The 27,802-nt window shown below is 48.9% G+C and overlaps 1 protein-coding gene across 1 annotated transcript in view; it reads right to left on the bottom strand.

Annotated features, from left to right (window-relative positions):
• The window catches only part of AFAP1L2 (actin filament associated protein 1 like 2), a 71,499-nt gene that overhangs the window by 14,472 nt on the left and 29,225 nt on the right, over window positions 1-27,802 (bottom strand). Inside the window, exons 2-5 of the mRNA XM_082486741.1 lie at window positions 12,514-12,642; window positions 11,911-11,988; window positions 6,739-6,830; window positions 2,228-2,355 (exon numbers count right to left, since the gene is read on the bottom strand). Of these exons, the coding sequence (XP_082342867.1) occupies window positions 2,228-2,355; window positions 6,739-6,830; window positions 11,911-11,988; window positions 12,514-12,642 (427 nt within the window). The remainder of the gene's footprint in view (window positions 1-2,227; window positions 2,356-6,738; window positions 6,831-11,910; window positions 11,989-12,513; window positions 12,643-27,802) is intronic.

Below are 27,802 nucleotides of genomic sequence, written 5' to 3'. Positions count from 1 at the left end.
CCTTCCCCCTCACCCCAAGGCACTTCAAGCACAAGGTTGCCCAAAAAGCACAGAGGTTCTCAGCGACACGATGCCACCTTCCTTCTCACACAGACCACTGTAAAAGCGACTGGCATTATTGCACACCAGGTGGTCTGTGTAGAAGAAGGGATCTGCTGGGGCCCACAGAGGGGACCGGCAGTTGAGCAGTCATGGGAGGGCAAAGGCACCACACACCTCGGCGGCGAGGGACTGCCCGGGCTCGCACGTCCCATCTCTGCTTGCTTCACAGTCTCCTATCTCCGCTTAACTGCTGTGACACTGCTCGGTAAAACACCGAGCCCACTGGTCAAACAGCCACGGGCTGCCCCATTAGACCGTGTTCCCATCATATGGGGTTTTCTCTCTTTTTCCGACCATGCCTACAGGGCTCTGGTCTCTCGCTTCCTTAGGTGTCTGACCGGCCTGGATTTCAGTGGATGGTGGGTGTATTTGCATCTTTGAGCAGCAGGTTACCAAGGAGGAGCGGAGGTTTAAGCTGGGTGTGTGCTTATCGCTCCTGCCAGCCAAGGCTTGCAACGCAACGCAAGTTTATGGAGCTGCCTGGATAACATAACCTGGGTTTCCCAGCACACAGATCCATGGCTGTACTCCAGCTAATCCGGTGTATGTCTTTACATGCCATGGCTCTGAGCACGTTATCCTCTTTCCCAGTGCGCAGCAGGGATAAAAAACCCAGTCCATTTATCTTACAGTGCAGGCAACTGGAAACCCCCTGCGGGGACAGGAGGCTGCAGCGGCTGCAGGAGGGCTTCGCTCCCCTGCACCCAACTCGGCACAGCCCTGCCCTCAGCCAAACAGCCCACAGCGTTTCGGCAAAACCGAGCTGGCACCTAAACACGCGTGGCAGAGCTGGGGGGACCTCTCCTCCGCACCGAACGGCACGGTTCACCCCAGCCGTGATGAGCCTGCACCTTTTCCCACCTGAGCTGGGCGCGATCTTCCCGTTCACCACTGTAATGAAGCTGCAGTCAAAACGGGAGGGTTTTGGGAAACAAAGATCCTTCTACATCTCTCTTTTCCTGTTTAGCACTGTAACTCCTAAGCCGTTGTGAGAACAGCCACCCACACTGAGCTGCGAGCTGTCCAGGCGTGCAAGGTGCACACTTGCAGCGAGGGCTGTTCGGATACATCAACCCTCGGCCACTTCAAGCACCGCCACCGCCGGCGCTTCCCTGCCAGGGAACACACCGGGGCTGGGGAGGACTCAGCTTCTCTGGTGAACAGCTCAGATTCAACAGCCGAGGGTTTAGATCCAAACCTTGTACCCTTAACTCTCACTTCTCTGCTTCCTTCGGGTCTCCCTGCTCAGCTCTGCCCCACACCACCCACCCCACGCACGCCGCTGCACCCCACTGCGCTGCAGTCGAGGCTGATGAGCAGAGACCCTCTTCTGCAGCACAGCGGTATCATCTGCCTCCTTTGGGCTTAAATGGATGGCAAAGCGATGACAAGATCAGCTCTGCTATCAGATCAGAGAAAGGCAATCTCTCGTGAAGGGTGTTCACCCAAAGAAGGATGCAGAAATACATCTTAAAAAGTGAGAATCTGGGAGCTCAGCCTGCCTGCAGCCGTCTCCTCCCGAAGGGGTGCGGAGCCCACGGGTGACAGGTATCGGTGGCACCGCTGAGGACACTGCTGAGAGCCGCTGACCCAGGCAGCGAGGGAGTGTGCGCAGCGGGAACCCGCACACTGTCCCCTCACATGAAGTGTGGCTTTTTAATCAGGTTTACAGATGGCTAAACTGCCACAAGAGACATAGCTGAATAAATAGTCAATTATAAAAATGGTTATCACGGCTAACAGACCAACAGAGCCAGGGATTTTGAGCCCCAAAGGGGCGATTAGAGCACTAGGACATGAACACAAGCCACCACAGCGTCACCACTCACTCCTTAATGGAGACTCGTGTTTGACTACAGCCTATCTGCCAGAAAACCATCAAGACAAAGAGAACCCATAATGGTTTATAATATTTTACAGTGATGTTATATTAACCCAAGTGTACTAATTTCTACAGGAACATTAAAAATTTGAGTAATTCAGTAGCCTTTTCTTTCCAACTAGCATTAGATCTGTAATACCAAATGTGACCAGCATCAGAAAACAAATTTGTCACACAAGCTGTAAGAAACGTCCACGCTTTCGTTTACTCGTTCTCATAAACCTCAAGCCCTCCATCTCCCACATGAACCCCCCTCCCCAGACAGTTAGCTGTGATATACCATTTACAGAGACATCATATGGCTCAGCCTCTTCGTAATATCCCTCTGGGGATTCGATCTTGGGAACTGGAGGTTGTTTTGTCTCCAGAATCTGCAGAATAGATAAATAAAAGAAGCATGATTTAAGGTAAAAGCAGATACTTGAAAAAAACGGGGCATCCTTTTTATTAGCACTAAAGTGCATCCAAGTGGATGAGACCTTTCAAATGTGTACACCAGGATTCTCATGTAAACTGGTTGAGGTGACAGGGAAGAAAGAGACTGCGGAGTGTTTCCAGTGTCCAGTTAGCTCAAATATACAGGAGTTCTTTGAAATTACTGTATAATTGTGTCATAAATATTATTTTCTTTAATTTTGCTGAAAGCCTTGGGAAAAGATCAACTCATGCCTTTCCTCAAAAGCAGCAATTCCAACCCATTGGCCTTATCATGAACTGGGACTTCTGCCTGCTGCAGTGATACTCCCCCCCAAGCTGCTCATCGTAACCAGGGATGATCCTCTGTGCTATTCATTATCTGAACAGGGAACCAGAAGGGCGGACATTTGGGAAAATCCCGGCTTTACACTGAAAAGTGTAGCCTGAGCAGTTGCTGGTCGTGTCTCCACGTCTCTGACTGATAGCAAACCAACAGCTAAAAATCTCTGCTTTAGGAACTATATCAGGAATCTTTAATTGTGCTCTGAGCAAAAAATGAAGGAAATGGATAAACAACACTGATGGAAAATAAGTCTTTGAAAAGAGTCCAAGTGTTGGAAAATCCCTGTGGTGCCTGCCAAACCCCTCCCTAAACACAAGCAAGGGCTGGCAGGAAAAACAGTGCCTTGATCCTTTAGAAATACCAACACATGAGAGAGAAAAAAAAAAAAGTGAAGCTAAGAAACAAACTTTTTACTTTTCAAGTAATTCACATGGCTATTGAACGTGAGACAGCTGAGCCAGAGATCACAGAAGGATGAACACACAGCTTACACTCTTCCCAAAATACGTGGCACCCCACCTCTCCCATCACGATCCAACAGTAGCATCCCCCCGTTCCCCAGTGAGTTGTCCCTTCTCCTCGCCCAGGTCAAACCACCCCCTGTCATCTGACAACGGTATGCTCTGGCTCACCCCACTTCAACTGGCTTCTGACCGAGACCTGTGCAAATCCTGGGTAGGATGCTCAGTGCACGCAGGGCTAAAGCCCCACTTTCCCCAGGAGGACAGGCCAAAGAGCAGCTCTCTCTCTGCAGACAGCAACGTGGAAGGTCATGGATCATGCACAGTCCTTCATGCCGGCCCACGTGATTGCTCCTGGTGGTCTGGAGAAGAGAGGCCAGCTGGCCATCAACATTGCAGAGCGGTCTAAGGCAGGATCAGTCCCTTTGCAGGTCACACCAGCATCATCAAATGCAGGTTCAAAGTTGTCCATCCTGCCCTGGATATTTCAACCAACAGGTACTGCTGCCCAGATGTAGAAAGGAAGCTTTGAAGGAAAAGATATTCTGGCCAGCAACTGCCCACCAAGGGGAACGCAGCTGATCCTTTGGGAGCTAGGTACCCTGACCACACCAGCCAAAATCACACATCTCTGCTTCCACGTGGGCAAGCTGCCCATGGCTTTGCCAACCTCGCAAACTTCTCAAGTGGCTTGGATGAAAACTCCTTCCTACGTGGGTCTGCCAGATGCTGTGAGCACACTCTGAGCTTGCTTGCCAGAGCCACGTGGGACACACTGCCGGAAAACACTTGCCTCCAAACACTTAAAGGTTTAGGAACTTGTCCTAATGCGTTAAAATAAAGAAATAAAAACAAACCCAGCCACTCCAAAGCTTTACTTAATCCCTTCTCTGGCCAGGGAATGTGTCTGCAATTGCCATCTGTGGTGGCCTCTTGCGTGCAGGCAGCTCACATTGTGCTACGACCATAAACAAATTGCCTACACAAAGAAACACTGTGGGTTTATTTGACACCGTCCCACAAGTGTCGGGGGGGGGGGGGGGGAGGAGGAGAAGGGGCTCCTCTGCTTTGTTTCCTACAGACAATGGAAGCCAACAGGGACTAGGTGGGACTGCACCTCAGCTGCCCCAGAAGCTATTTTTTTCTCTTCTCTTTCCCTAAAGGCGTGGAGTTGTTTTGTCTCTAGCTTAAGTCAAAGAGTACACGCTGTGTTATCTAACCCAGGCTGGTCCTTGCAGAACATTTGCCTGTTGCGTTACGGCACAACGGACCATGCAAATAAAACCATTTTGGGCATCTGCATCCGCACCGTGTGACTTTCTCAGTGGACGGCTGTGGAAAGCGGCAGAGCTGCCAGGACTACTGCAGATGAAAGGTCACCGATGTCTGAGCCACAGCCTGCAGGACTCATTGTGTAAAGGCTGCTTTGGGACAAATCTAAAGAAATTAGTGGGATCCAGCTGGGCCACCCCTGTTGGGTTGCCCATTGACTGTTAGTGTCAGTGAATACCAGGGACAATCTGCTGTGCAAAGTTTATCACCAAATGTCTCCCGTGCCTCAAAAGACAAGTGTAGAGCAACACCACAAGGTGCCTTAACATCACAAAATCATAGAAAACTTCACAGAGCCGAAATATATATCTTCTGAGGTCCTCTCCTAATCTCCCTGTTTCTGCGGAAGGAGTTGCGCGCTCTCCTCCACTGCCCAAGTGGCCATGGCTCCTACCCATGCCAGGAGCAGCAAACACGGAGAGGCAAGACTCGTTTCCCCGCAGCAGCAATTTCCACACACTAACTGGGACCGCCTCAAAGCTCTCCCCAGCCCCACTTGTGAGGTATGCTCAGACACCTTTGCTGCCAACAGCTCACCGAGGCTCAGATGCTCACAGCGAGGAGGCAGGCCATTGCTTTATCCAAGGGAGGTTAGCTCTAGTGGTAAGCAGGTGGGAGAAGGTAGTTCCCAGCACAGGCCTGGGAGAAGATGGATGGCTTAGGTATCCTTCTCAATTAATATCCAAGACTGTATTTTTCTCATTCCCTCATTTAATTTCCTGACTGCCCTATCAGAAAAGCTGGGCTGCACCGAGCACAAGCAGAGATGCCTTGGGGACACCCAGTTGCTGCTTCCCAGGTCGTGCCTTCATTTCACCGCACCTGCCACGGCCACCACCCCCTCTGGCTTTGAGAAAACCAAAGCCAAACAGCCATTCTGGCTCTGGTCGCTGCTCCCAGGCGACTCCAGCTCCAGCGCTGCACCCCTGGCCAGTTGCACGGGCAGAACCCCCCCCGGGGCAGGAGCAGCTCCCAGCAGGCAACCGCACTGCTTCCAAGGGTTTGCTGGCTGCATCCCCTCCTACCCCCTTGTTTTCCCAGCTTCTCCAGCTAACTCCGGCCGAGCCACACAGCCCCTTCTGGGTAGCAGCCCTGGGGCCTCACCCTGCATCCTCCTTCCTGGGAAAGGAGCAGATGCTTCTCCACAGTTGATGGATGCATCTCCCCGTCCTCCTCCATGCCTCCGCCTCCTCCCCGTGCACACCCCCCGCTCTCCTTTCCTTTCACATCCTGAAATCCCAGCTACAGCGATTCCCACGTCGGATCAACTACTGAACAGCAACATCCGGGGTCTCAGGGGTGACCCGCATCTCTCGAGGACAGCCACGCTGGCTTGCTGGCAGGGAGACAAACTCCCACTGAAAGCTGATGGTGTTGAACTGGACCCTGGCTAGATTTATAACTGGACCCTGACCAGATTTACAGCTGCCCTACGGGAAAATGCGCAGCGCTGGCGACTCCTCCTCACAGACCCAGGGGGCTGCACAGCTGGCGTAACGCCCGGCACGGTCACCCTATGCACAGACACCACCAGGGCCTTCAGCTGGGAGCAAACCTGATCTTCTCTGCTAATGGCCAAACCACACAAGGTAGATTGCCCCACCGCCCTGCAGCTGATGGAATTCTGGCTTTCCTAAGTTCATGCCAGCAGCCCGGGCACAGCTGCTTTACAACTCAGGGAATATTTCCAAAGCAACAGCGAAGAGCCAGCCTCACCTTTGTTTCTCTGGAAAACCTCAATTCTCTTCCTTCTTTGAGCCTGGGCTGCCATGCGATGGGTGTGGGTTTCCCCGGCGGGGAACGGCCCGTTTTGCACAGTGCTCCTGCACGCACACGGGAAGCCCAAGGCTCCCGCAGCTGCCCGCTCCGTCTGTGCACGAGATGTGGGAACCACAGGAGTTTCTGGATGCCCATCCGCCGCGGGAGCACGGCCACCCTGCCTGGGCCACCGGCCACACGCTGACCTGCAGCGTTTGTAAACACCAAACGAATAGCTGGAAACCCGTACAACAGGGAGCCCCCTAGTCAAATATTTTTGGTTTTATTGTTTTAAATAAAGCTCACCAGGACTATTTGTACGTGGGCAGAGGTCTCTCCTTTTACCCATGCTGTGCAGTATGTAATGGAAGGGAAGCCTGCAGGGGTTCACGTCCCCAGGCTGAAGGTTAGGCAGTGAAAAGCAAAGGATTTGCCAAACATACCTTTGGAGGAGGGAGGTCCGGCAGGCTCTTCTGAGGAGGGGACGAATGCAGTCCTGAGTCTCCATTGGTCAAGGAGTTCCTCCGATCCAGGGCTGCAAGCCAGAAACACAATTATATCGATGGCACGTGGCATTTCCCAGCAAAGCTCTCGCTACCCGGGGCTGTGCGGGAACAGCGAGGTGCTATTTCAGTAAGAAGCAGAGTGACAATTACAGGCAGCGCTACGGGGCCACCATGTCATTTCGGGCCATACCCAGGAATGTGGCACTTGGAGACCCAGCAAAAGAACTGGCCTTTGGTTTGGGGGCATGTTTTTCCTTCTGGAGGGAAAACTGTGAAGCCTAGACCCACGGCTGAAACTTTAATGGGTCTTGAGAAAGCAGCACGGGCGGACACTACACAGTGTCTGGAAATCCATAGCACTTTAGACCTTGCTCGCTCTGATCGCTGCTGCGAGCAGACAGATCGGTGACTGTCCCCACCTCTGCTGCCTTTCCAGAAAAGTGGACCTGATACCATCCTGCTCCCAGAGCGAACCGCAAAGGCTGCTGCCTAGCTGGGCTGCACTACGGCTTATCAAAGCCAGCCAAGAACAGTAATTTAACCACTACTGAAGGAAAAGTTGCTCGCAAAGCAGCCCAGGCCAAACACGTGAAAGGGCATATGGCAGCAGAACTGCTCCAGGCGTCTGCCTCTGGAAAGTCAGATTTTCCAAGCAGCTGAATGCAGAGTGATTCAGTAGCTGGAGGGTACGGCAAAGGCTCAGAAAACTTGTGCACAGTCCCTCTTTCCCCACCACAGAACTCTTGGGTGGCCTCAACCAAGTGCCCAAATCCCACGACCTCCGAGACAGCACAACGCAGCAACACTGAGGAACAAGTGGGAGCAAGGCACCAAACAGCTGAAAAATGAAGGGCTTTGAAGGCATTACCCTGTGCAGAGGGGGGAAATTCCCTTTTACGGAGTGTCTTTGCCAAACACTTTGGGAGAAATGAGGCTAAAGGTCTTCAGACATTGCAAGTCCAGTAAATTAAAAGGGAACTGGGTCCAGAATTTGCAGCGGAGTGGATGCTCCAGCTCCCTTAGTCACCTGCTGATGCTCCAGCCGCATTCCTCGGGCACACGGTGCGCCACGGCACTGCGCAGTGCCCAGCAGTGGTTAGCCCTGCCCTCAGAAGACGTGGGCAGGAACTTTGCTGCATATTTCTGGGCTTTAAAAATAGAAGCTGGAAACCACATTACTTTGTTCGCGTCTGGGGCTCGGAAGCCACGATGACAGCTCTGCCCTGCCAGGCTGCAGCCAGCTCCTGGCCTGATGGCATGAGAGCTCAAAACACATCTCTTGTGACAAATTGCTCCCTGTGACGCAGGGCTCCTGGTCACCAGCACTGGCTGACTTCAGTAAGTCAGGAGGACATGGAGACCCATGGATCAACAGACACCAACTCCAAGCAGCTGTTTGCGCCTTGCAAGTAGAGCTGCTGGATGTCTTGTAAGGTTCAGAGTAAAGCAGGTGAGCCTATGACACAGACTGATCACGGGGAGATCCACCTACCAAAATACCCCATGATTATAGTGCCAGAGTCATATCTACAGGCTGCTGTTGGAGGTTGGCCTTTTCTGTAAAGGACCAAGGAGATGGTGCTGTCAGGGCAGACACCTTCCATCAACAGCAGCTGCTGAGGCCATTGCTGCTTTTGGAAACACCAGAAACAAGTCTGAGATTTCCTAAAGCCCTTGGGCTACTACCCAAGAAGAGATTATCTCCACACTCACAGTTGTCCACATGGGGAACTTTTTAGAGGCCTCTTTGGCAGAGAGAAATGGACAGGCCAACTGACATCCTCCTCTGCCAGGCAGAACCTCCCATGCTCAGCTCCACAGCAGAGAAATCATTGCAGCAGCAAAAACCACTGCCAAACCCTTTACAAGTGGTGACCATCTGTTCTCGACTCTCCAGCAAACCTAGCAATCATCCCACTGAACCTCACCATGCCAGGAAAATGCTATTTGGTTTCTTTACGAGCAGGTCCTCCTCCTCCCACCAACCTTGGAGCACAGGATGGAGACCACAGCTTCGGTCCTCACCCTGCTGGAAACCTGCCCACCTCCATGGACACATGCCCATGTACTCCAGCTGAAAAGCAGAGCAGGATGCAACAGAGCTTTGATTTTCAGGCTGTGTGCAGGAAGAACTGCCCCTTTAACCTTCATCCTGACAAGACCCCTGGGAGATGGTATTGGGTTTTCTGTTCTGAGCTTGCAGAGGGCAACTATCGCTGTGCCCAGCATGTGGGGACAAGCACCTAATAGAATCATAGAACGGTTTGAGTGGGAAGGGACCTTAGAGACAGAATCATAGAATCGCTGAGGTTGGAAGGGACTTTTAAGATCATCAAGTCCAACCATCATCAAGTTCCAACCCCCCTGCCATGGGCAGGGACACCTCCCACTAGACCAGGTTGCTCAAAGCCCCATCCAGCCTGGCCTTTAACACCTCCAGGGATGGGGCATGCACAAGTTCTCTGGGCAGCCTTTTCCAGTGCCTTACCACCCTCAGAGTAAAGAATTTATTCCTAATATCTAATCTAAATCTCTCCTCTTTCAGTTTAAAACCATTACCCCTTGTCTTATTGCTATACTCCCCGATAAAGAGCCCCTCCCCATCTTTCCTGTAGGCCCCCTTTAGGTACTGGAAGGGGCTATAAGGTCTCCCTGGAGTCTTCTCTTCTCCAGGCTGAACAGCCCCAACTCTCTCAGCCTGTCCTCATAGCAGAGGTGCTCCAGCCCTCTGATCATCTTTGAGGTCCTCCTCTGGACTTGCTTCCAACAGGTCTATGACCATCTTATGTTGGGGGCATGCTTTCTGTATGGCAAGTCCACACAGCATGTGCTGTACATACCCCTTCCTTCTGCTGCTACACACGTCAGTACCACAATTCACAGACTGTTTTCTTATTGGGGTGGGAGGGAAGGAGTATTTTTTCCTAGACAAAGCTTTAGCACTTTGCAGGTGTCTTTTGATAAAGATGTCTCTCTAAAACCTGGAATTTGGACAGAATTTAGAAGAGGGAAGGAAGAAGAAAAAACAGCCAAAAGCCTGCTAAAATTCGCATTTGTACTAACTGTTATTTATCAGTGCTCTCTGTACTTTGTAAAAGTGAATCTCTCCTGTTATTTGGGCTGACTGCAGTGTGCACCACCAGGAGCCCTACACTGCACATCGGTCCCACCTCCCAGGCTCCTGCACCTTGATCCCTCTGTGCTGACTTCCAGAAGGAGATGGCATTTGGCTTACTGAAGAGCCCCATGGACTTGCAAGGTAGAGACTTGCTGTGTGTCTCAAGTAAATGAGATTAAGTAAGTGATGGTGCCTTCGTCACTCGCTGCAGTGAATGCAATTACTGTACTATAAAAAGGCATGTCAAAAGGAGCGCATTTAGCTTAAATCCTTACTGATGGAATTGGAAGTAGTGAGTGAAACACGGTTTTTGCAGAAATAGCATGTTTTAAGGCTTGGAAAGGGAACATTTGGAGCTGATGTATTATCCCCACAGGGCATGAGAGGTCCCATTGACTTCAGCCATAATAGTGCGGTGACCACATCCCACCAAAGGATTTTGGTGAAACAAAGTGCCCAGAGCAGCAGTGGACAAAAGGGGTAAAGGAAGCTGCATAACCACTGGGGGATCCATATCACACCCACTAGCACCAGTGGGTACTAGGGCCCTCTCTATCTGCTAACTCTGAACCTGCAGGTCCCACTTCTGACTAGGCAGGCACCGACCTCTCCGTGCAGTTACAGAGGCAGGATCAGGGCTGTACATCCAGCTGCAGCTATGGCTAAGATCCCATACATGTCTCACCGACTTCAGCATTTCCAAATAACTCAAAAGTTTTACTTGGAATAGGGAGGTTGTTGAAAACAGAGAAAGAGAGAAGTGCCAGGTCCCGCAGGGAGCAACTGAGTGGGTAGGCTCACGGCCTCGATAGGGAAAAGTCTGAAATAAAAGAACCAACTCTAAAAATAAATTCCCTGAAATTTGCCCCCGTGTTTCAGCATGGTGGATCAGCGCAAGTCTTCTTTTATCCACCCAAATGGTAACTTATATAAAGAGATGTTTCTGTCACTGCTGAGCCACCTGGAGCTACTAGGATGCTGTGCGATCCTGTTATGGAGCATTACAGCATCACCCAGAAGTCCCTGTCTGGAGACCACATTGGGGCTGCACACGTAATCTGGGAGGACATCCTGTTCTTCAGGGCTATTTGAAGTTAACCTAAATTCAGCTGCAGGTAGTTTAAAAAAACAAACCAAACCAACCAACCAAAACAACCCACCACAAGACAATATAACCAAAACAAACAATGCTGGAAATGGACCTATCCCAACTACTGCAGGACCAGCATGTCAACAGCAGGCTACACTGATGCATCCTCGTCTCATCTATTTGGATCAGAAAACATGGGGTAGGGTCAGCCTCTGACTACCTGTGCATTAAGATGTGTGTCAGTAATAATCTCACTCCAGGCAATTACCGAAAATAGCCTTTGTGATGAACTTCAAAGAGCGAGGACATTTTTAGAGAATTATGTTCTTTCCCATGTTCCAAATTCAGATCTAAATAGGAAATGAATATTTTATCTAGGTTTAATTTCTTGGCTTGTACACCGCAGCACTCTTGCATCCCCCGGCAGATGAAGGTGCTCTGCCCGCGCAGATGGCGAGGGCGCAGGCTGCGCCTGGGAACTCGCCTCGCAAGGCTGTGACAACGCAGACCCTCTGGGCTACAGCAGAGCAACAAGCTAAAGAAGACACATGCTCTCAAGGTCTCAGAGAGGTGAAGTGACATGTTTCGTGGCCAAAGGAAACATGAGGGCTTCCTTAAATATTTCAGGCACTGGAGCTGCAAGCCTTAGAAGGTAACATTTTTATCCCAAAATAACGCTCCCCAAAGTGCTACTTCCAGGAATAACCTCACAGTGTTGGCAAGGACCATGATATCCAAAGGAATGCAATGCAAATGGCAGTGCTTCCACACCATCAACTGCCTCGTCCCTCAGGGCTGCCGGGGGGGGGCCTCCGCCACTCCCAGTACAGCAAGGCTCTGACCACATGTGCCTTCATTGCCCCATTAGATATGAGGCAACCATTGATCTGCAGCTCCCTACCTTTGTCTGGTTTCTCCTGGTCACCCTGCTGTTTATGGATGGTCACTTTGTTCATATAAATATATTCCTCATCGCCACCTGCAAGCAAAGGGAAAGGTGAACTCTTTACCACCCGCTGCTTTCACGTTGTTAAGTTTTTCCACAAAGACAGATGTAAAAAATGTTTCTGCTGAGTACATTTTGGAGAGAGCATATTGGTTGAGGAAACACGCAGAAAAAACCCCAAGCAATAATAAAAAGCAGAAAAATTAAATGCTTTATAGTCAGGAAATTCCATAAGTTAAAATTTCTACTTAAACATTAACTTGGCCAAACAGTACATCCTGTGTATCTTACAAAGTGGATTAAATAAACTTAAGGTTTAAAAAGGAAAACAGAAAGTATCAGGAACCTTGGGAATCCTTTGCTTGTAAAGCTGGACACACAACTATAGTAATTTTACATAAACAATTAGAGGTCATTGCAAAAATAATCTGTTTCATTTTCTCCTTCTAATATTCATGTCTCCCCTTCCCACCAGCTTCCAAGAAAATGTTGCTTCAAGACCCTGTAGCAGTTCCCACGAGACCCCACCACCCCATCCTTGCTTTTCCTTGGCCATACCGCTGGACTTGGTGTAGACTCGCAGAAGGTCAGACAGGAAGCTCTTCTTCACAACGGCAGTGCTGCTCAAGTTCTCCTTGTCCAGTATCCTCAGAAAATCTTCAAGTTCTGTGAGCAGCTGCTCGAGAGCTACAACAGCAACAGAGACAACTGTTGGCAAAGCAGTTGGGTGGCATTTCAAAAGAGGACATCCATTAATTCTGAATTTTCTGAGATCCTCTGCAATTTTCTGCCCAGGAATAATCCATATTTAGTTTTCCAGCTTGAACCTTCCCTCTAGTTTTGAAAAGAAAGTGGGTCCCAAAACCAAAAAGGCTCCAGCTTCCCTCTGGCCATTCACGCACCAGTAAAATCCCGTGTAAAAATCTATTCTTCTTCCTATAGGATTTTTTGCTCAAGGGGGGAAAAGCCTGGAGGGATTTTGAGCATTAGGGCTGAGATTAGACAAAAACAGCTAGCAAGATCTTAACACTGGAATCTTGAGCACATACATAATTCATAATTCAGTAACTTCTCGAGCTGCCATGCTTGGGTAGTGACCACAGAGATCATTGTGCCACGTGGAACTGAAGTCCCAGGAAAACCTGCTGTACCAAAACATCCCTGCAACAAGCAACTCGGACACACCGCCCCCCAGCACTGAGGGCTCAGCCAAGCTAACAGGTTTGTTTTCCTTCTGAGGAGCTACTCAGCTCCGCCACCCACAAATCACTTCTCTGACAGGGCTCACGCTGAAGCAACAGGCGTTTAATTGCTTGCTTTTGTTCATGCTGAAGTTTATCGTGGACTAATTAGCAGCAGTGGCAGGAGCCCGTTCCAGGGAGGAAATAACAGAGTATTATGTAGAGAGAGGAAGCGCCGCGCAAGAATGACGGTGTGTGGGAAAAGCACGGAAAACCCAGCCAGGGCCGTTCCTCCCCTTCGGAGGCTCCCCAGCTACCCCACCCCATCGCCCCCCGATGCTAAGGAGCTGCGGGAGAGATGGGCAGCGAAGCTTGGGTTTGCCAGCGCCAGGCTGCAAACCAGGCTGACTCCTCAGCACACCACCAAGTAACGTGACATATGGACAATTTAACCGGGGCAACGCTCCGTTCTCTTTACACGCACGCTGTGTGTTTCCGTGGTACCCCTGTGAGTCACAGTTCACACCAATGAATTGGAAAACTGTTAACATTTTGGTTTCATAAGGTAAAAACATCTGAAGCATATCTAGTTTAAGTGCCACCACCTCCATGGTCACAAAGAACATTTGCGTAAGGCCAGGAGAGAGCCATCACCTTCTTACTCCCCCATCTTTAGCCACCAGGCGACCTTTCCCCAGGTTAGAATGTTGATAAATAAGGCATAAATTACACTGTAAAGGTTAATGTTGCTATCCATTAATTGAAAAACCTTCTAGTGCTCTGAAACTGTATTAATCTTCACAAGCTTGACTGCAAAAGTCTAATGACTCCAGATCAATCAATAATGGCTCCAGAGGAACCTACCAACTGATAGTTCCTCACACTTCTTTTTTATACCTGCTACACCAAATTAATTCTCTTCTGGTCTGATTTAGGACCAGTAGGGAATGGAAAAGGCCCGTATCGTGCTGCATTAACTTGAATGGTTTTGCAAGCTGCTGGTTTGCCCAGCTATAAGCCACTGCAAATCAGAGAAAGCAAGAATCACTTCAAGAAACAACAGGTTTTTTCATAAACTGTAAGGAAACAGGTAGTATTTGGTGACAACAAGATTAGATGCCCCTGATATCATTAAACAATGGGCGGTGAGCATTTGATACCAAACACACTCATAACCAGCTTCTCTCAAGCTTCGAGGACCATGCTGCTTTTAAGTTTAAGGAACCTTCACTGGGATAAATCACAGCCTCCCTCATCTGCTTTGGTGGCCCACTTCAGAAAATTTAAATTGAGGTCAGTTCCCGCTGGCCAGGCCTAAATGTACATTCCTATTAGTTCATCCTGGTGGACAGTACGTTCATGTGTTGGGGATGATATCAGAAGAAACAGCACAAAAAATACCAAATCTTAATTTGAAGCTTTAGAAGTGGGTCAGCTCCCAACAGCTGCCCGCATGGAAGTCACGATAACACATTTGCAAGGAAGGGGTTATAATTCCCATTCCCTCCTCCACTCCCACGACTGAAGAAAATGACTTTATTCTTCTCCCAGGAATCCACAGCTAGCACACACGCAGGGCTGAGCTCTTATGAATAGTGCAGCCCATACAGTAGGTTACATTTCCCAGCCCACCAAAGCTGAATGCAGGCTTCTAGGGACTCAAAGCAACTCATTTAGGACATGATCCTGGGGTCACAGAGGTCAGTGGAAAGACTCTGTCAGACTTCAGTGGGTTCAGACTTTAGGGACTCAAGAGAGATTCATTTTGCTCTTCTTCAGCAAGAAGCAGCATACAACCCATCTGCTTCTATGCAAGTATCTCTTTGATCTCAGCTGGACATTCCCAACCCAAACCTGATACCTGCAAAAATAAACTGCCATTGAAATGAATGCGACCATTCATTCTCTCATATCAGAAGAAGAACAAGCTAATATTTATTGGAGTCATGAATGTGAGAAATAAGAATAATAATATGATGGGGGTCTAGAAGATCCTCTGTGCAAGCAAGAATCGCAGCAGGTCCCAGCAGGTGAATAGAATCATAGAATGGTTTAGGTTGGAAATGACCTTGAAGATCATCGAGTTCCAACCCCCCTGCCATAGGCAGGGATACCTCTCACTAGACCAGGTTGCCCAAGGCCACATCCAGCCTGGCCTTGAACACCTCCAGGGATGGGGCCTCAACAAAGGGCAACCTGTTGCCTGGGCAACCTGTTCCAGTGAACAGGACTACAAACAGTTGAGAGCCTACGTACGTCAAACTGTCTCAGGATTTTGAATGCTGGAAACCACTGCTTGATCTCAGCTAAAATCCTGTCACATGGTGGTGATGATGCATTGAACATGGTCATAGCAAAACCAGGTTGGTGGTTATCCAAAGCAGCCTGCAACAAATGGTTCTCCCTCCAAGCTGCATTGTTTTGTTCTCCTTATCTTAGCAGTTTAGAAATGAGAACACGTAAATAGACGATGCCTATAGCTAGGCTTGCTCTGCAGGGCAATAGTTATAGGTGCAAGGAATTTGTTTGCAAAATCACATGGCTGTGAGCAGTAGGATGAGAGGTCAGAAGCAGACAGAAGCCCGAGTCACAAGGCAGTGCAATTCTCAGAGATGCTTTTAAGAAACATCCTTCCACAGCTACGTTACTCTTCTCAACTCTTGTAGCACTTCTTTGTGAACCCCCAATTACAACATGACTCAGGTAATCTTTCCGGCACCGTCTCAAGCAAATACTTCCATAGCACTTACAAAAATTCAGCCTACTTCATGGAAAACAGATTACCTCTAAGGTTATGATTGGCCCATAAAAATTAAAAGAGTTAGATAAGGTCACTGTGAATACTTCTACTGAATCCAGTCCTCCCAAGCCCCAGGATACGACCTACTCCATCTCTTTACAAAGCATGGGCACGCATATGGGGTACCATTAGATAGTGCAGCACAGCTCAGACAATGCTGCTCTTCTCCATGGCACAGGTATCAGTCCCTAGATAAAACCATAAGGATTTTGCAACACATGATGGAGAGTGGTGTAGGATCACAGTCAATAGAAAATTTGGCTGATTTGCATCTGCAATGAGTGGATGATCATCACTGAAAGGACTGAACTTTGAAGTGTATAGAAATATCACATCTTTACTGAAGTAAGAAGGACTTACAGGGGGTTACAACCAGAACTACCGTCTCCTCTTGCATGCACTTAAGTGGAGGATGAGAAATATTCTCCCTCTTTTACTCCAAGGCAATGCAAACCTTTTTACAGAAACTCCTGAGCAGCCCTCTGAGCAGAGCAGACCCTCTCTGTTTGAAGGTTGCAACTCCGGTCCCAGCAATAAGCAAAGCATTGCGTGAAACACTACTGATCTGTTTCAACAGCGATTCAGTGGCAGTAGGACAGCCCTGAAAAGGGCTTCTTTTGGCAGGAGTCTATGGCCTTTCTTTGCAGACAGAAAGTCTCTTGCATTGCAGTGGTGTCTATCCTAGTTCATGTGAAGCCAGAGCCAAAAATACAGCAGCTTGCGAAGCCCCATAGAGGAAGCACATTCCTTGCAAAAGAGCTGCCAATTTTGCCTGACACCAAGGTCACTGAAAGGTAAATGACCACTAAACTAGATTATAAAAGCCATTCCTACCAATAACCACTGATCTTTGTCATTGTGCTACAATAACAACCTATGTCTACATCTAATTACTTCATGTCTTGGCCTTATGAGGAAGTGGAAAGAGGCTCAGAATGAACTTCCATTCAAATGTTTTAGTAACCACTGGGCAGGATTATATTAGACCATTTAATCTAAATTCAATTATTTATTTTATGAAGGTAGAGGGGCCCCAGCCACCGGACAAAGAACTGTAATAGGATACATACTAAAAGACAAACTATCATTTGCTACAGAGGAAACTAAGGCATAGAGAGATTAAGTGATTTGTCCAAGGGCGCGGGTGTATTCTCCAGCAGATCGGGAATACAACCCATTTTTCCTGTGTCCCAGCCTGCAGATCTCGCTCCCAAACCACCCTTCCTTGGATCCCAGCGTGCTGGGAGATTCCCCACCCTCCTGCCGAAAGCAGGTTCTGGGTTTGGTACTTTCGGCGTCACCCCTCCTAGAAGGGGCTGGGCTGGGCTGCTGGCAAACAGCATGGATTCAGGCTCTCAGTAAATACCTGCAGCCAGTGCCATGCCAAGATTTTCACTTCAAAAACCTTGGAAAGTCCAGAGATGGTGAAACTGATGACAGCGCTGTGATTCATGCAGGCATCAGGCCACTGGAGCAGAGGGGCTGCTGAGGGTCACCTCGAGGTGCCCACACATCCCCAGCCTCCCCAGAGAGCCCCCTCCATGCAGGGCATCCCACGGCAGCCTTTCGGAACCCATTTCCCCGCTGCTGACCATCCCTGGCTGGCAGCACTGGGATTCCCCAGGGGCTGCTTTGGCAGAAAGCGGTTCCCTTTCTTGTCCTGGTTTCTTTTTTCCTTCGCTGCATAAAATCAATAGGGCAGCTGACGAGCGAGCGTGCAGAGAAGACAGACGGGTACAGAGACGGCATTCAGGCGGCTGAATAGCGAGTGCTGTCAGTGGAGCAGGAGGACCCAGCCCAGGCCTCCTCAGCTAATTTGGAGTCTTACAGTAACAGTCGGCCTTTGCAAGGGGGAAAAAAGTGGCCCATGATGACAGCTAGAGAAGGCCATTCTCCCCAGCTGTGAGGAAAGGCAGATGTGTGGATGGTGACAGCTGTAACAGCTGGATAAGCCCCAACACGGGGCTGCTTTCCAAAATTGCAAAGCGGATCCTTCCTCAGGCAAAGCGATCATCCTCATCCTGCCAGAATCAGAGTCTTGCAGAGGAGCAGGAGAGGAAAGGGTACAGCAATGCTTCGGCCGGGGTTATGGCTCCTCTCTGCCCCGCTCTGGATGCCGCCGGCTTCAGCGCACTAGGGCAATGTAATGCAAGGAAGGACAAATACAGCGCCAGGAAGAAGTGGCATCCCCTGCTGAACCCCAGAAGGCCGCTCCTCCAAAACGCATCCCCACCAGCATTCACCCAGGCTGATGAGTGGGGGAAAAAAAAAAAAAGCAGACAAGGGTGGACTGAAGTTTCCCAGCTTGGTTTTGATCATCAGAAACCAGGCTTAGCTTCCCACACTTGCACCTGCAATGATGACTGGCCAGCCTGCTTTCTTCTAGCTTTCCACAGAAAAAGAATAAAAAAGCCCAGCCCATTGTTGTCCAGTTGAAACTCAGCCATTTTTTCCACAGAAAAATAATTGTAAGTATATAAATATTTGTCGAAAAAAAGAAATGTCCCCACAGCAAAATGAGAAGAGCTGTGTTTATTAAAGGAAAGAAAAAAAAAACCACACACCCCGACAAAAAAAACCCACCAGTAAACAGTGAACTTTCTCATTGGAGAATCACTGCTAGATTAAACAAAATAAAAGGCAAAACTCACAGACCCGAGACAAGCTAAAATGCCTTAAAATAAGAAGACTGTAAAATTAGAGAAATCCTATCATAGTTTCCCTATTAAACCAGACAAGTGTCAGACAGTTATGACCACTGTCACAAAGCTGTCTGATTTGCAGACATAATGAGTGCTCACAAGGAAGAAAGAAAAAAGAAAAAAAAACCAACCACCCAGGCTGCTTCTATTGATGTACCTAAAATTCAGTATCGCCTGGCTTCACACTCGCGTTGGGAGCGTTAGGCTCCTCTTTGTTGCAAAGTATGAATCATGGAAGGAGAGAGGCAAACAATGTGTCTCGTTGGTTGTGGGCTGTGAACTGCACAGATGAACCCAAGCAGCTCTGCGTGGGCTGCTCTGGAAGTTCGAACAAGACTCGTATTGAGAAGCAGCAGCTCTAACCTAGGAACTCTGAACTTTAACAAAACGGCAGCAGAAAATGCACACAAAGCTTTTTTTCAGTTAGCTGAGCAAACAACAGACTTCTCTTTCCTCTGCTGGAAGGTGGGAAACAGCATCCAAGAAAAATTAAGAAAAAAAAAAAAAGGAAGGGAGAAGAGAAGCAAAACATGAAAATTACTGTGTTGTAAGGAATATTTACTGAGCAGTCTTGTATTTTAATGCCATATTGCTTTATTTCATGCAATAGAGGGTATATGCACAAAACTCTGGGGGCGATACAGTGATGTCTTTCTTTGCAAAGAAGGTCTTTGCATCTTGGTCTTTCCATGGCAGCGCAACTGGTGAGTCATTGGAGGTCTCACAATGGCAAACAAATTTGTTGGGTGACATCTGAAAGAAGCTGGCATCTCTTCCCTTTGTAGCATGCCATATTACCAGAGTGCCCATCAAACTCAGGAGATCCCCAAAGCTTTACTGGGCTGCAGACTGCAGATCGGTGCTCAGGTGCCTAGGAATCATAGAATGCTTTAGGTTGGAAAGGATCTTGAAGATCATCGAGTTCCAACCCCCCTGCCATAGGCAGGGACACCTCCCACTAGACCAGGTTGCCCAAGGCCACGTCCAGCCTGGCCTTGAACACCTCTAGGGATGGGGCCTCAACAACCTCTCTGGGCAACCTGTTCCAGTGCCTCACCACCCTCAGAGTGAAAAACTTCTTCCTAATGTTTAATCTGAACCTGCCCTCTTCCAGTTGAAAGCCATTCCCCCTCATCCTATCGCTACAGGCCCTAATCAAAAGTCCTTCCCCAGATCTCCTGTAGGCCCCCTTTAGGTACTGGAAGGCTGCAATAAGATCTGCCCAGAGCCTTCTCTTCTCCAAGCTGAAGAGTCCCAACTCTTTCAGCCTCTCCTCATGAGAGGTGCTCCAGCCCTCGGATCATCCTCGTGGCTCTCCTCTGGACACGCTCCAGCAGGTCCATGTCCTTCTTATGTTGGGGACTCCAGAGCTGGATGCAGTACTCCAGGTGGGGTCTCGTGAGAGTGGAGTAGAGGGGCCGAATCACCTCCTTTGACCTGCTGGCCACACTTCTTCTGATGCAGCCCAGGATACGGTTGGCCTTCTGGGCTGTGATCGCACATTGCTGGCTCATGTTGAGCTTCTCATCAATCAGGACACCCAGGTCCTTCTCCTCAGGGCTGCTCTCCAGCCATTCCCTGCCGAGCCTGTATTTGTGCTTGGGATTGCCCCGACCCAGAATGCATGTAGCATCGCCAAATGGGGACATACCACAAAGTGCCGTGGAAAACTGTGCTGGGATCTGGGGTTGATTGGACTGTCGCTGTGAGAAGTGCTGCATCCTCAGCGTGCAGTGGACCAGGTCACATATCACTTGCATAACATGGTGATTCCTGCTGGGGCAGAACCAAGCTAGGAAAACATCAGGGAAGCAACTAAAGAAACATCAGCGCAGCAGCCAAGAGGATCAGCAAGGATCAAACCAAACCAAGATAGCTGTCAACTAGAAAAATTTGGACCAAGTCAGGCAGGGCAGGATGTTAAAGAGGGTCCTCTTTCTAAGGTAAATATCCCCAAGAGCAGGCCCTCGCGAGCTCCCTTCCTAGCAGAGAGGAAAACAAACCCAACAATTCTGACAAAGCAGAAATCGTGTTTGCTGCCAAGCCCCTGAGTTGGATCCTACAGTGGCATGACAGAGAGACACAGTTTCCTCTAAAGCCACCACCATTGATTCCCTTCTCCCCCCAGAGTCCTTTCTGTTGTTTTTTCCCTTATTCCTTCAGTTTTCTGCTAAGATTGGGTTTTTTCAGTGAAGTTTTGCTCTCCTCTCCATCCCTCAATCCTCAGATTGCACAGCTGACTTCACTGGTGGGTTGGTGACCACCTGACCTGCAACTTAAAGGACATCCGTTGTTTGCTATCTAATGTAATGCATAGCTATATCCAGGAAGGGGCTACCAAGAGGCGCTTGAGCAAATAGAACAGCTGTTTTAAAGAAAAAGAAATATGCAACAAAACTCAACTATGTGACACAAACACATGGGGCTCTACTGCTCAAATCCAGCACAAGGAGGGATCCCGCAGCCACCCGCTCAGCCCAGCCTTGTTCTCCTCTGCCTCAATGTGGTCTTCACTCCACAAAGGTGACAACATATGCTTCTGCACCTCAGCTCAGGCCTTTGCCACGGCTCCTTGAGCCAACCTTCCTTGGTTAAGAAGCATGATTGCAGTCAAAACGCTGTGGCAGACTTCGCATCATGCTTGTTAATCGCTCTGCATGGCTACATCTAGAAGAAAGCACATTTCCACCCCTCTCTGCGTTACAGAATAGCGGGTACGATGCCATCCTGATGCCTGCCAAAGCCCGCGGCCACGGGAGCCCTCTTTCCTGTGGAAAAAGGAAGCCTGGAATACCGCGTTCCCAGAACAGTGACTGGGAAAATGCAAGGTCCTAACGAGATTAACTATCACAATGATGGTGAACGACAGCCCTGGAACAACACCCCGCAGTTTGTACCACTTCAATACAAATAAAGGAGGTTAACTGCCAAAAACATTTGGAGATGGATTTCTTTCTCGCAGGCAAGACACAAATTAAAGGAAGCTGCCAGATACACACAGGGTTGTGTTGTTTTTTCTAAGAGAGGACATGCACACACACATACACATGCACACACCCTCTGAAGGCCTCATATCAAAGCATTTTCCCACCATTCTCTGTTGATTTAATGGCATCATTTCTCCAACAAACAATGGAAACATAACAGAAGGACAAAGCAGTTATGTTTGAGAAAGCAAAAGCAAGAGCTCTGGGGTCAGAGAGAAAGACAGACACACAGCCCTGGAGCCCCCAGTCTTTTCCTTGCTGTTTCCTCTGCAGCAGGGGCTCTTCGCCATGCCGGCCACCGCAGCCAGGGCCGGACCTCCGCTCCTACAGCTGGAAAGTGGAATAACTACACAAGGCTATTGCACTAGTGCAGAGGAAAAACAGGGTTTAAAAGTATCCTGAAGTGTGTCAGGGTAGGCTGGCAGAGCCTACAGCAACACCATTACTGATTGCTAGATTTCTTTCTTAATAATCTTGCTCAATCCCTTGTCCAAACATTGCATGCAGTCCTTCGCCCTCCTCTTTGGGGCGACCTGGGAGCCTGGTCATTGGGAAGGAGCATCATGCAGCTGAGGCACTGAGCAGTGTTGATGCAGCAATGTGCAAACCAGAGATTTTCTCTGGAACCAGCAGACACATTCACTTAAAACCCAACCAAACAAAACCACCACCCCCAAATCCCCCAATCTACAGACCTCACCAAGGACCAAAGCACACCCCCTTTCCCAACGAGATTCAAAGCAAACCAACATTTACTAAACTTCAGTTTTGGGTTAAGAGGTGTGGAAAGGGAAGGTTTAGGAATGACTACCAGTACCTCAGAGGTCAAATTACAAACCCTCTCCTGCCATGAGTCACCAGCGCTCAGTGAGTGTCTCCCAGCAAGCCTCCAACATCTGCCACCACAGCAGGCTACAGCTCCCACCCACCCTCCCGCCGGCATGGGGAGGGCACTGGTACAGGAAGGTGACCTGAGGACAGGGCTGGATGTCCCTGCTCTTGCATTCAAGACATGCCATCTTTATTCCCCTCCCACACGACATTTCACTCAAGTCAGGGTGGAAGAGCAGGCTCCCAGTAGCTCCCCTGTTCGCTGTGGATTACAAAAGCAGCTGGGCACCACATGAGCAGTTTCAAGACACACGTGCCCTGTGGGGAAACACCAATGTTTTCCGAATGCTACAGCGATGCTCCAGAGAAACAGAGGCTCTGCCTTGCTTCACACCCCAAACACCGCTTTCACCACTCAACAGGTTTTCAAATGAGGTTCAAGTTTTTGTTCCATTTAGCATCTGTGTTATTAATCCATGTTGCCCAAGAAACTCCCAAATGTGTTTTCTTAGTAGAGCCTCTTTGTCCAATTCTCATGAAAACAAGTATTGGCTGCCTTGGGGAAAACAAGTGTCACTCACAGGGAAGAGCCTCAGAAGAGACTCTCCCTAACCACCCAATTTATGCAATGGCTGCACACACATTACCTTTCCAACACAGGTCCCATTCACCATGTGAAAGAAACAGGTGACAATACTTGGAGGAAAAATGGTGATGCAATACTTCCCATAAGCCAGGAGCGTACTGGGATAAATGACACAGTAATATGCAAACCAGTGAAGATAAAGGGGTCAGCACACCTGTGCCATGAAGACTGGTGGAACCGCACACCATGGCATGAGGAGATACAACGTGAGCTCCCGTCTGTCTCCCTATGGGTCCAGGCCCCACACGGTGTGATGGTCAGACTCACTGAGCAGGGATCAGAGAAGTCTGCGACATTTACCTACTGAGATAAGCAACCTCTGCAGTGACCTACCTAATGGATGGCTCTTGGTTTGGCTCGTGGCGATGGACCTGTCCCACTGCCCACAGCTGCTTTGCTGCATAGGGAAGTCACTTCCAAGGTATGGGAGAGGCAAGCACCGAAAGAGCTGCCAGGACTAAGAAATAAACTTGTTTTACTGGTAGGGTCGCAGGAGAAGCCACCACCTGCACCCTGGGCTTGAGCTTCACCACTGAAGGGCAGCAAGTCAAACTCAGAGATGCACAGGTAGGAAAGCAGAGACGCCGGACAAGACAATAGTATCACATCTCTGCCTTCTTCCCCAGCAGGGCCCCCCAGGAGCCCAGGGTGGCTGAGGCAGCGCAGGAACAGGACAAAGGCTGGCGTTTCTTTTTTTCCACACAAATTGGAAAACTTTTCCCTTTCTATCCTGTGAGGCATGGGAAATGAAAGACAGCTCTCAAACCAGCAAAACAACCATTTACCGGATAAAAAAGATTTTCTTACTTTGTCTGTCTTGCACATTGTTTACATGAACAAGAGCCAGTTACCCAGACTGGGAACAATACTCTGAATTAAATCTCTGAAAACCATTACATAAATATGCCAGAGGTATCACTAATCCTATCACAGATTTAAGAGTTAGATCATTATTTTCATTTACCATTTCAGCAGAAAAAATCTGTGACAAGAAACTGCTGATGAATGAGCTCAAGCCCTTCCAGCAAATTCAGCTTCCTTAGAGCATTTCGAAACTCCCATTTGACTCTTTCGTCTCCCTCTCGACAGACTTTGGAGGCATCCTTGTAGCTTGGCTACAATTTACCCAGCACAGCATTTCTTGTTTCTCAGCATTAGATGCTAATGAACACTTGTGTCATCCTCAGTAACTGAGGATCCCTTCCCACCTGGGTTATTTGGGGAGCGCTTGCATGCCCAAGGGAGCAGCATGAGCAGGCAGCAGCGGTTTGGGACCAGCAGCTCGTGTCCAGCTCCCCGCGCCCAGGGCAGGCCATGCTGCCCTCGCTCAAAGCCACATTGCTGCTTTCCATCCAAAAGGTTAACATAATATACTTATGTGTTGGCACTAATAAATTAATGGCTTTTAATGAAAGTAATAACTTGAAGGAAAACTCTATTTACTTACTGCTAAGTGCAGCCTGGCTAGTCCACTGCTCTGCCTCCAGCACTGGAAGCAATTCAATCAAGGATACGATTAGCATCTTGCAAGCAGGAACTGCCCTCCAGATAGTTTTCTGGTACTCGCAGGCTTAAAGAGATGTGCATCCTCACAACTGCTGGCTAGCTGGTAAGGAACAGCCAGCCGCAGCCCACCAGCAGCCTTCCAGTTTTGCAGAGAAGGTACCAAAACCCACTGTCCATTCAACCTGCCGACAATCCAGAGAAAGAGAAGAGGCAGAGATGTTGCTTTGCCTACCTGTGCAGGGAACAGTATGCCCGGTCCATTGCTTCAGGAGGGAATCACAGGCTGCCACTGCAAACATCTGCTCAGCCTTTTGACTTTGCTTCCACCAATTCCACCCCTAAACTCCAGCCTCAAAGGAGAAGCTGAGGCCGCCAGGGAGCACAAAGCCACAGAGCCTTTCAATCTCCTTGGGTTAGGAAAAACACAAGGATTGTTTCTGTTGTGGTTTGTTGCAATTTAATTTGTTTTATTGCTCTCTGCTTGCCCAGGCTTTCTAAGAAGGAGATGGGCAGGTGAAGGAAAGACAAACGACCACGAAAACACTCCCCATTTTTAGAGCTAGGCAGATTTTGTTACAGAGTTCACTGAAAACAAAAGAGTGATTTTTTTTTTTTTTTTTTTTTTTTTTTTTTTTGAGGTAAAGTAAAAGTAATTTTGGTTTCACTCATTTTTTTTCAGGGGGTGGGGAGGGGAGAAAAAAAGAGGGGGTGGGAGGAGACTAGATCCCCAAAGACCAGGCAGTTGCCCTCTCGCCCTTACCTCTGAGGTGGGGAGGTGGATTCAAATCCCTCCCTTGACTGAAGGCATTTGAATTAGGCTTCTCTGGAGGCTGCTCTATCCACTTATGTTACTACAGAGGGGAAGGAGCGTGGGCTTTCCCACCCAGAGAGTCCCACCTTAAACAGCAACTGGGACGTAACCACCGTGCATCTCTTTCTGGTCCACTGAAAAGTTTCTACTTATTGTCCTTCATCACTTGACTTTCATTAAAAAAAGAAAAAAAACAAGTATCATCTTTTGTTTGCCCCTAAAACAAGATTTCTGTCCAGCAGTCATTTCTCTCTCACTGGCACTGACGGGACTTTGTTGCCTACACACCGTTGCTGCCTCCTGGAGCTCATCTGCATTAGAAGCTACCCAAGGGGAAACATTTGGCCCGGTAGCCAGAGGGAAAGGGCAGGGAGCAGCGATTAGCTCCATCTCAGCCTTCGGCAGGGACATCTGTTACAGCTGCTGAACAGGTCACACACTGCACGAAACGCAGACCAAGAGACACAGGCACAAGAGCTGCCAAGCTCTCAAGGGCTGCTCAAGCCATCAAACTCCTTCAGCTCCTCCACAGCATTCAAGAAACGTATGATCTAAGTTTTCTCTCCATTTTGAAAAACATCTGTCTGAAGTTTCCAGGTGAAATGTGGCAACTTACGCTTCTACAAATTCCCCTTCGTGGGGGGGGGAGGGGGGGAAGGGCAAGGAAAGTGCAGGAAGAGGTTTCAGAGATGTAGAAGAGAAACTGGATCTATAGGAGCCTCCCAGCAACAAGATAATATTTTGCACTTTCTGGGTGAGGATGGATAATCATGGGTGGGGAGTGCTTTGGAGGCAACGCTCCAGCATGTTTTACCCACTTCTGTATGCCTGTCTCAGGGCGTCATCTCAAAAGGGCATTTGAGGATGAGCATTGCATGTTGGTATAAAGCAGCAGAAGACAAGTGAACCCCCTGATGCAGGCCCAGACACCCCGGTGAGGACCAGTGAGTCTACCCCTAGCTCAGTGCCGGCAGACGTAGTGGGGGACACAGGAGGGAGTGGGAGGAAGGTCAGTGAAGCAGCAGACATGTGACAGCTTATACGCCTCAGTGCTGCAGCACAGCCACCTCGCCCGGAGCAGGTCGGCGTGCTCACACGTCATGGCACCGTGCGGAGACCATACTCGGATCCTGGAAATTGCATCTTGGGACAGCATGGTGCTCACGAGCTCTGCCTCTCTGCTAGCTTAGGTGCACGTGGGCCAAACTGCAGACTCCCTTTTGCAACATTTGATAAATTGGTCCTGCAGACCTGGGAAAGGCTGCTGGGCAGTCAAATACTTCGGAGATTTTTCAGAACTGCACTTTCCTCAATATTCACCCTTCATCCCAGGCAGCCCTTTAGGTCAAAGCACAAAACTTCAGCAACGGGGCTGATACCCCAAGCTTCTGTGAAGACACACACCCAGCACCAACTGATGCTCAGACTCTGGCTTCACCGAGACATGTTTTTCCTCTTAACACACCTCACTGCACCCAGACCTCCTTTTCCCACCTCGGCCATCTCGCTTTTCAGTTTTTCTGCCCTATTTTAGGTGGCTGCAGGAACTTGCCCTCCTTGCTGGCACAAGGCGTGCTACCTTTCTCGCCTGAGTCAGCAGCCAGCAACAGGAGAGCCCTTCTTTGTAACTGAAAAGGAATTAAGTGATTTTGAAGCAGGGGAGTGTTTTGGACTAGTTATCTGACTGACAGCAGGAGCGCTTCAGAAAAGGCTGCATTATGAGAAGCAAACTTCAAAAGGAGAAGTGACAAGGCCAGAGTGTTTGTGGTGCCTGAGGAAGTCATTAGAATTTAAAAGGGACACAGATTGGGCAAGTACACTAGGCTAAAAAAGATGAGCTGCTGCCAAAAAAGTTTCTTTAGCTTCCCCAGTGCTCTCTAGCTTGTATTAGAAATACAGTTTCATGAATATCCATGTCTCAAAACGTTCTTACAGAAAACCCTTGCAATTGCTGAAAACATGAGAAAGATGCCACCATCAAAAACTAGATGCCTCCTTCTCCAATGTCCCTTTTCAGCTTATTAATAGCTGTTGTGCTTTCATCATTCCCAAACAGGAGAGGGTTTCTGGAAACCCCTCAGAGATAACATATTTCTTAGGACTGGGTTTGTATATGGCACAGTTTGCTGCCGAAAAAAAACCAAACACCTCTGCAATGAAGGAAGATAAAGGCTTCAAAAGCTTCCAGGGTCCACAAGTACTGATGTTTGCTCTGCAGTGAGTGACCTGCCAGGTCAGGAGTGCTACTCCAGCTGGAGAGGTGTGATGTTAAGAGATCAAACTGAACACAGAACTCGGTGGTTTCCAATCACCGAGGATCACTGCTAATTTTCTTCTGCTTTGAGATCTCTGCTATGCCACAGGAGGTTTTGAATTGGAGATT

The sequence above is a fragment of the Vanellus vanellus genome (assembly GCF_965231255.1).
Source record: "Vanellus vanellus genome assembly, chromosome: 7".
Taxonomy (NCBI): domain Eukaryota; kingdom Metazoa; phylum Chordata; class Aves; order Charadriiformes; family Charadriidae; genus Vanellus; species Vanellus vanellus.
This window is presented reverse-complemented; position numbering and strand designations above follow the sequence as displayed.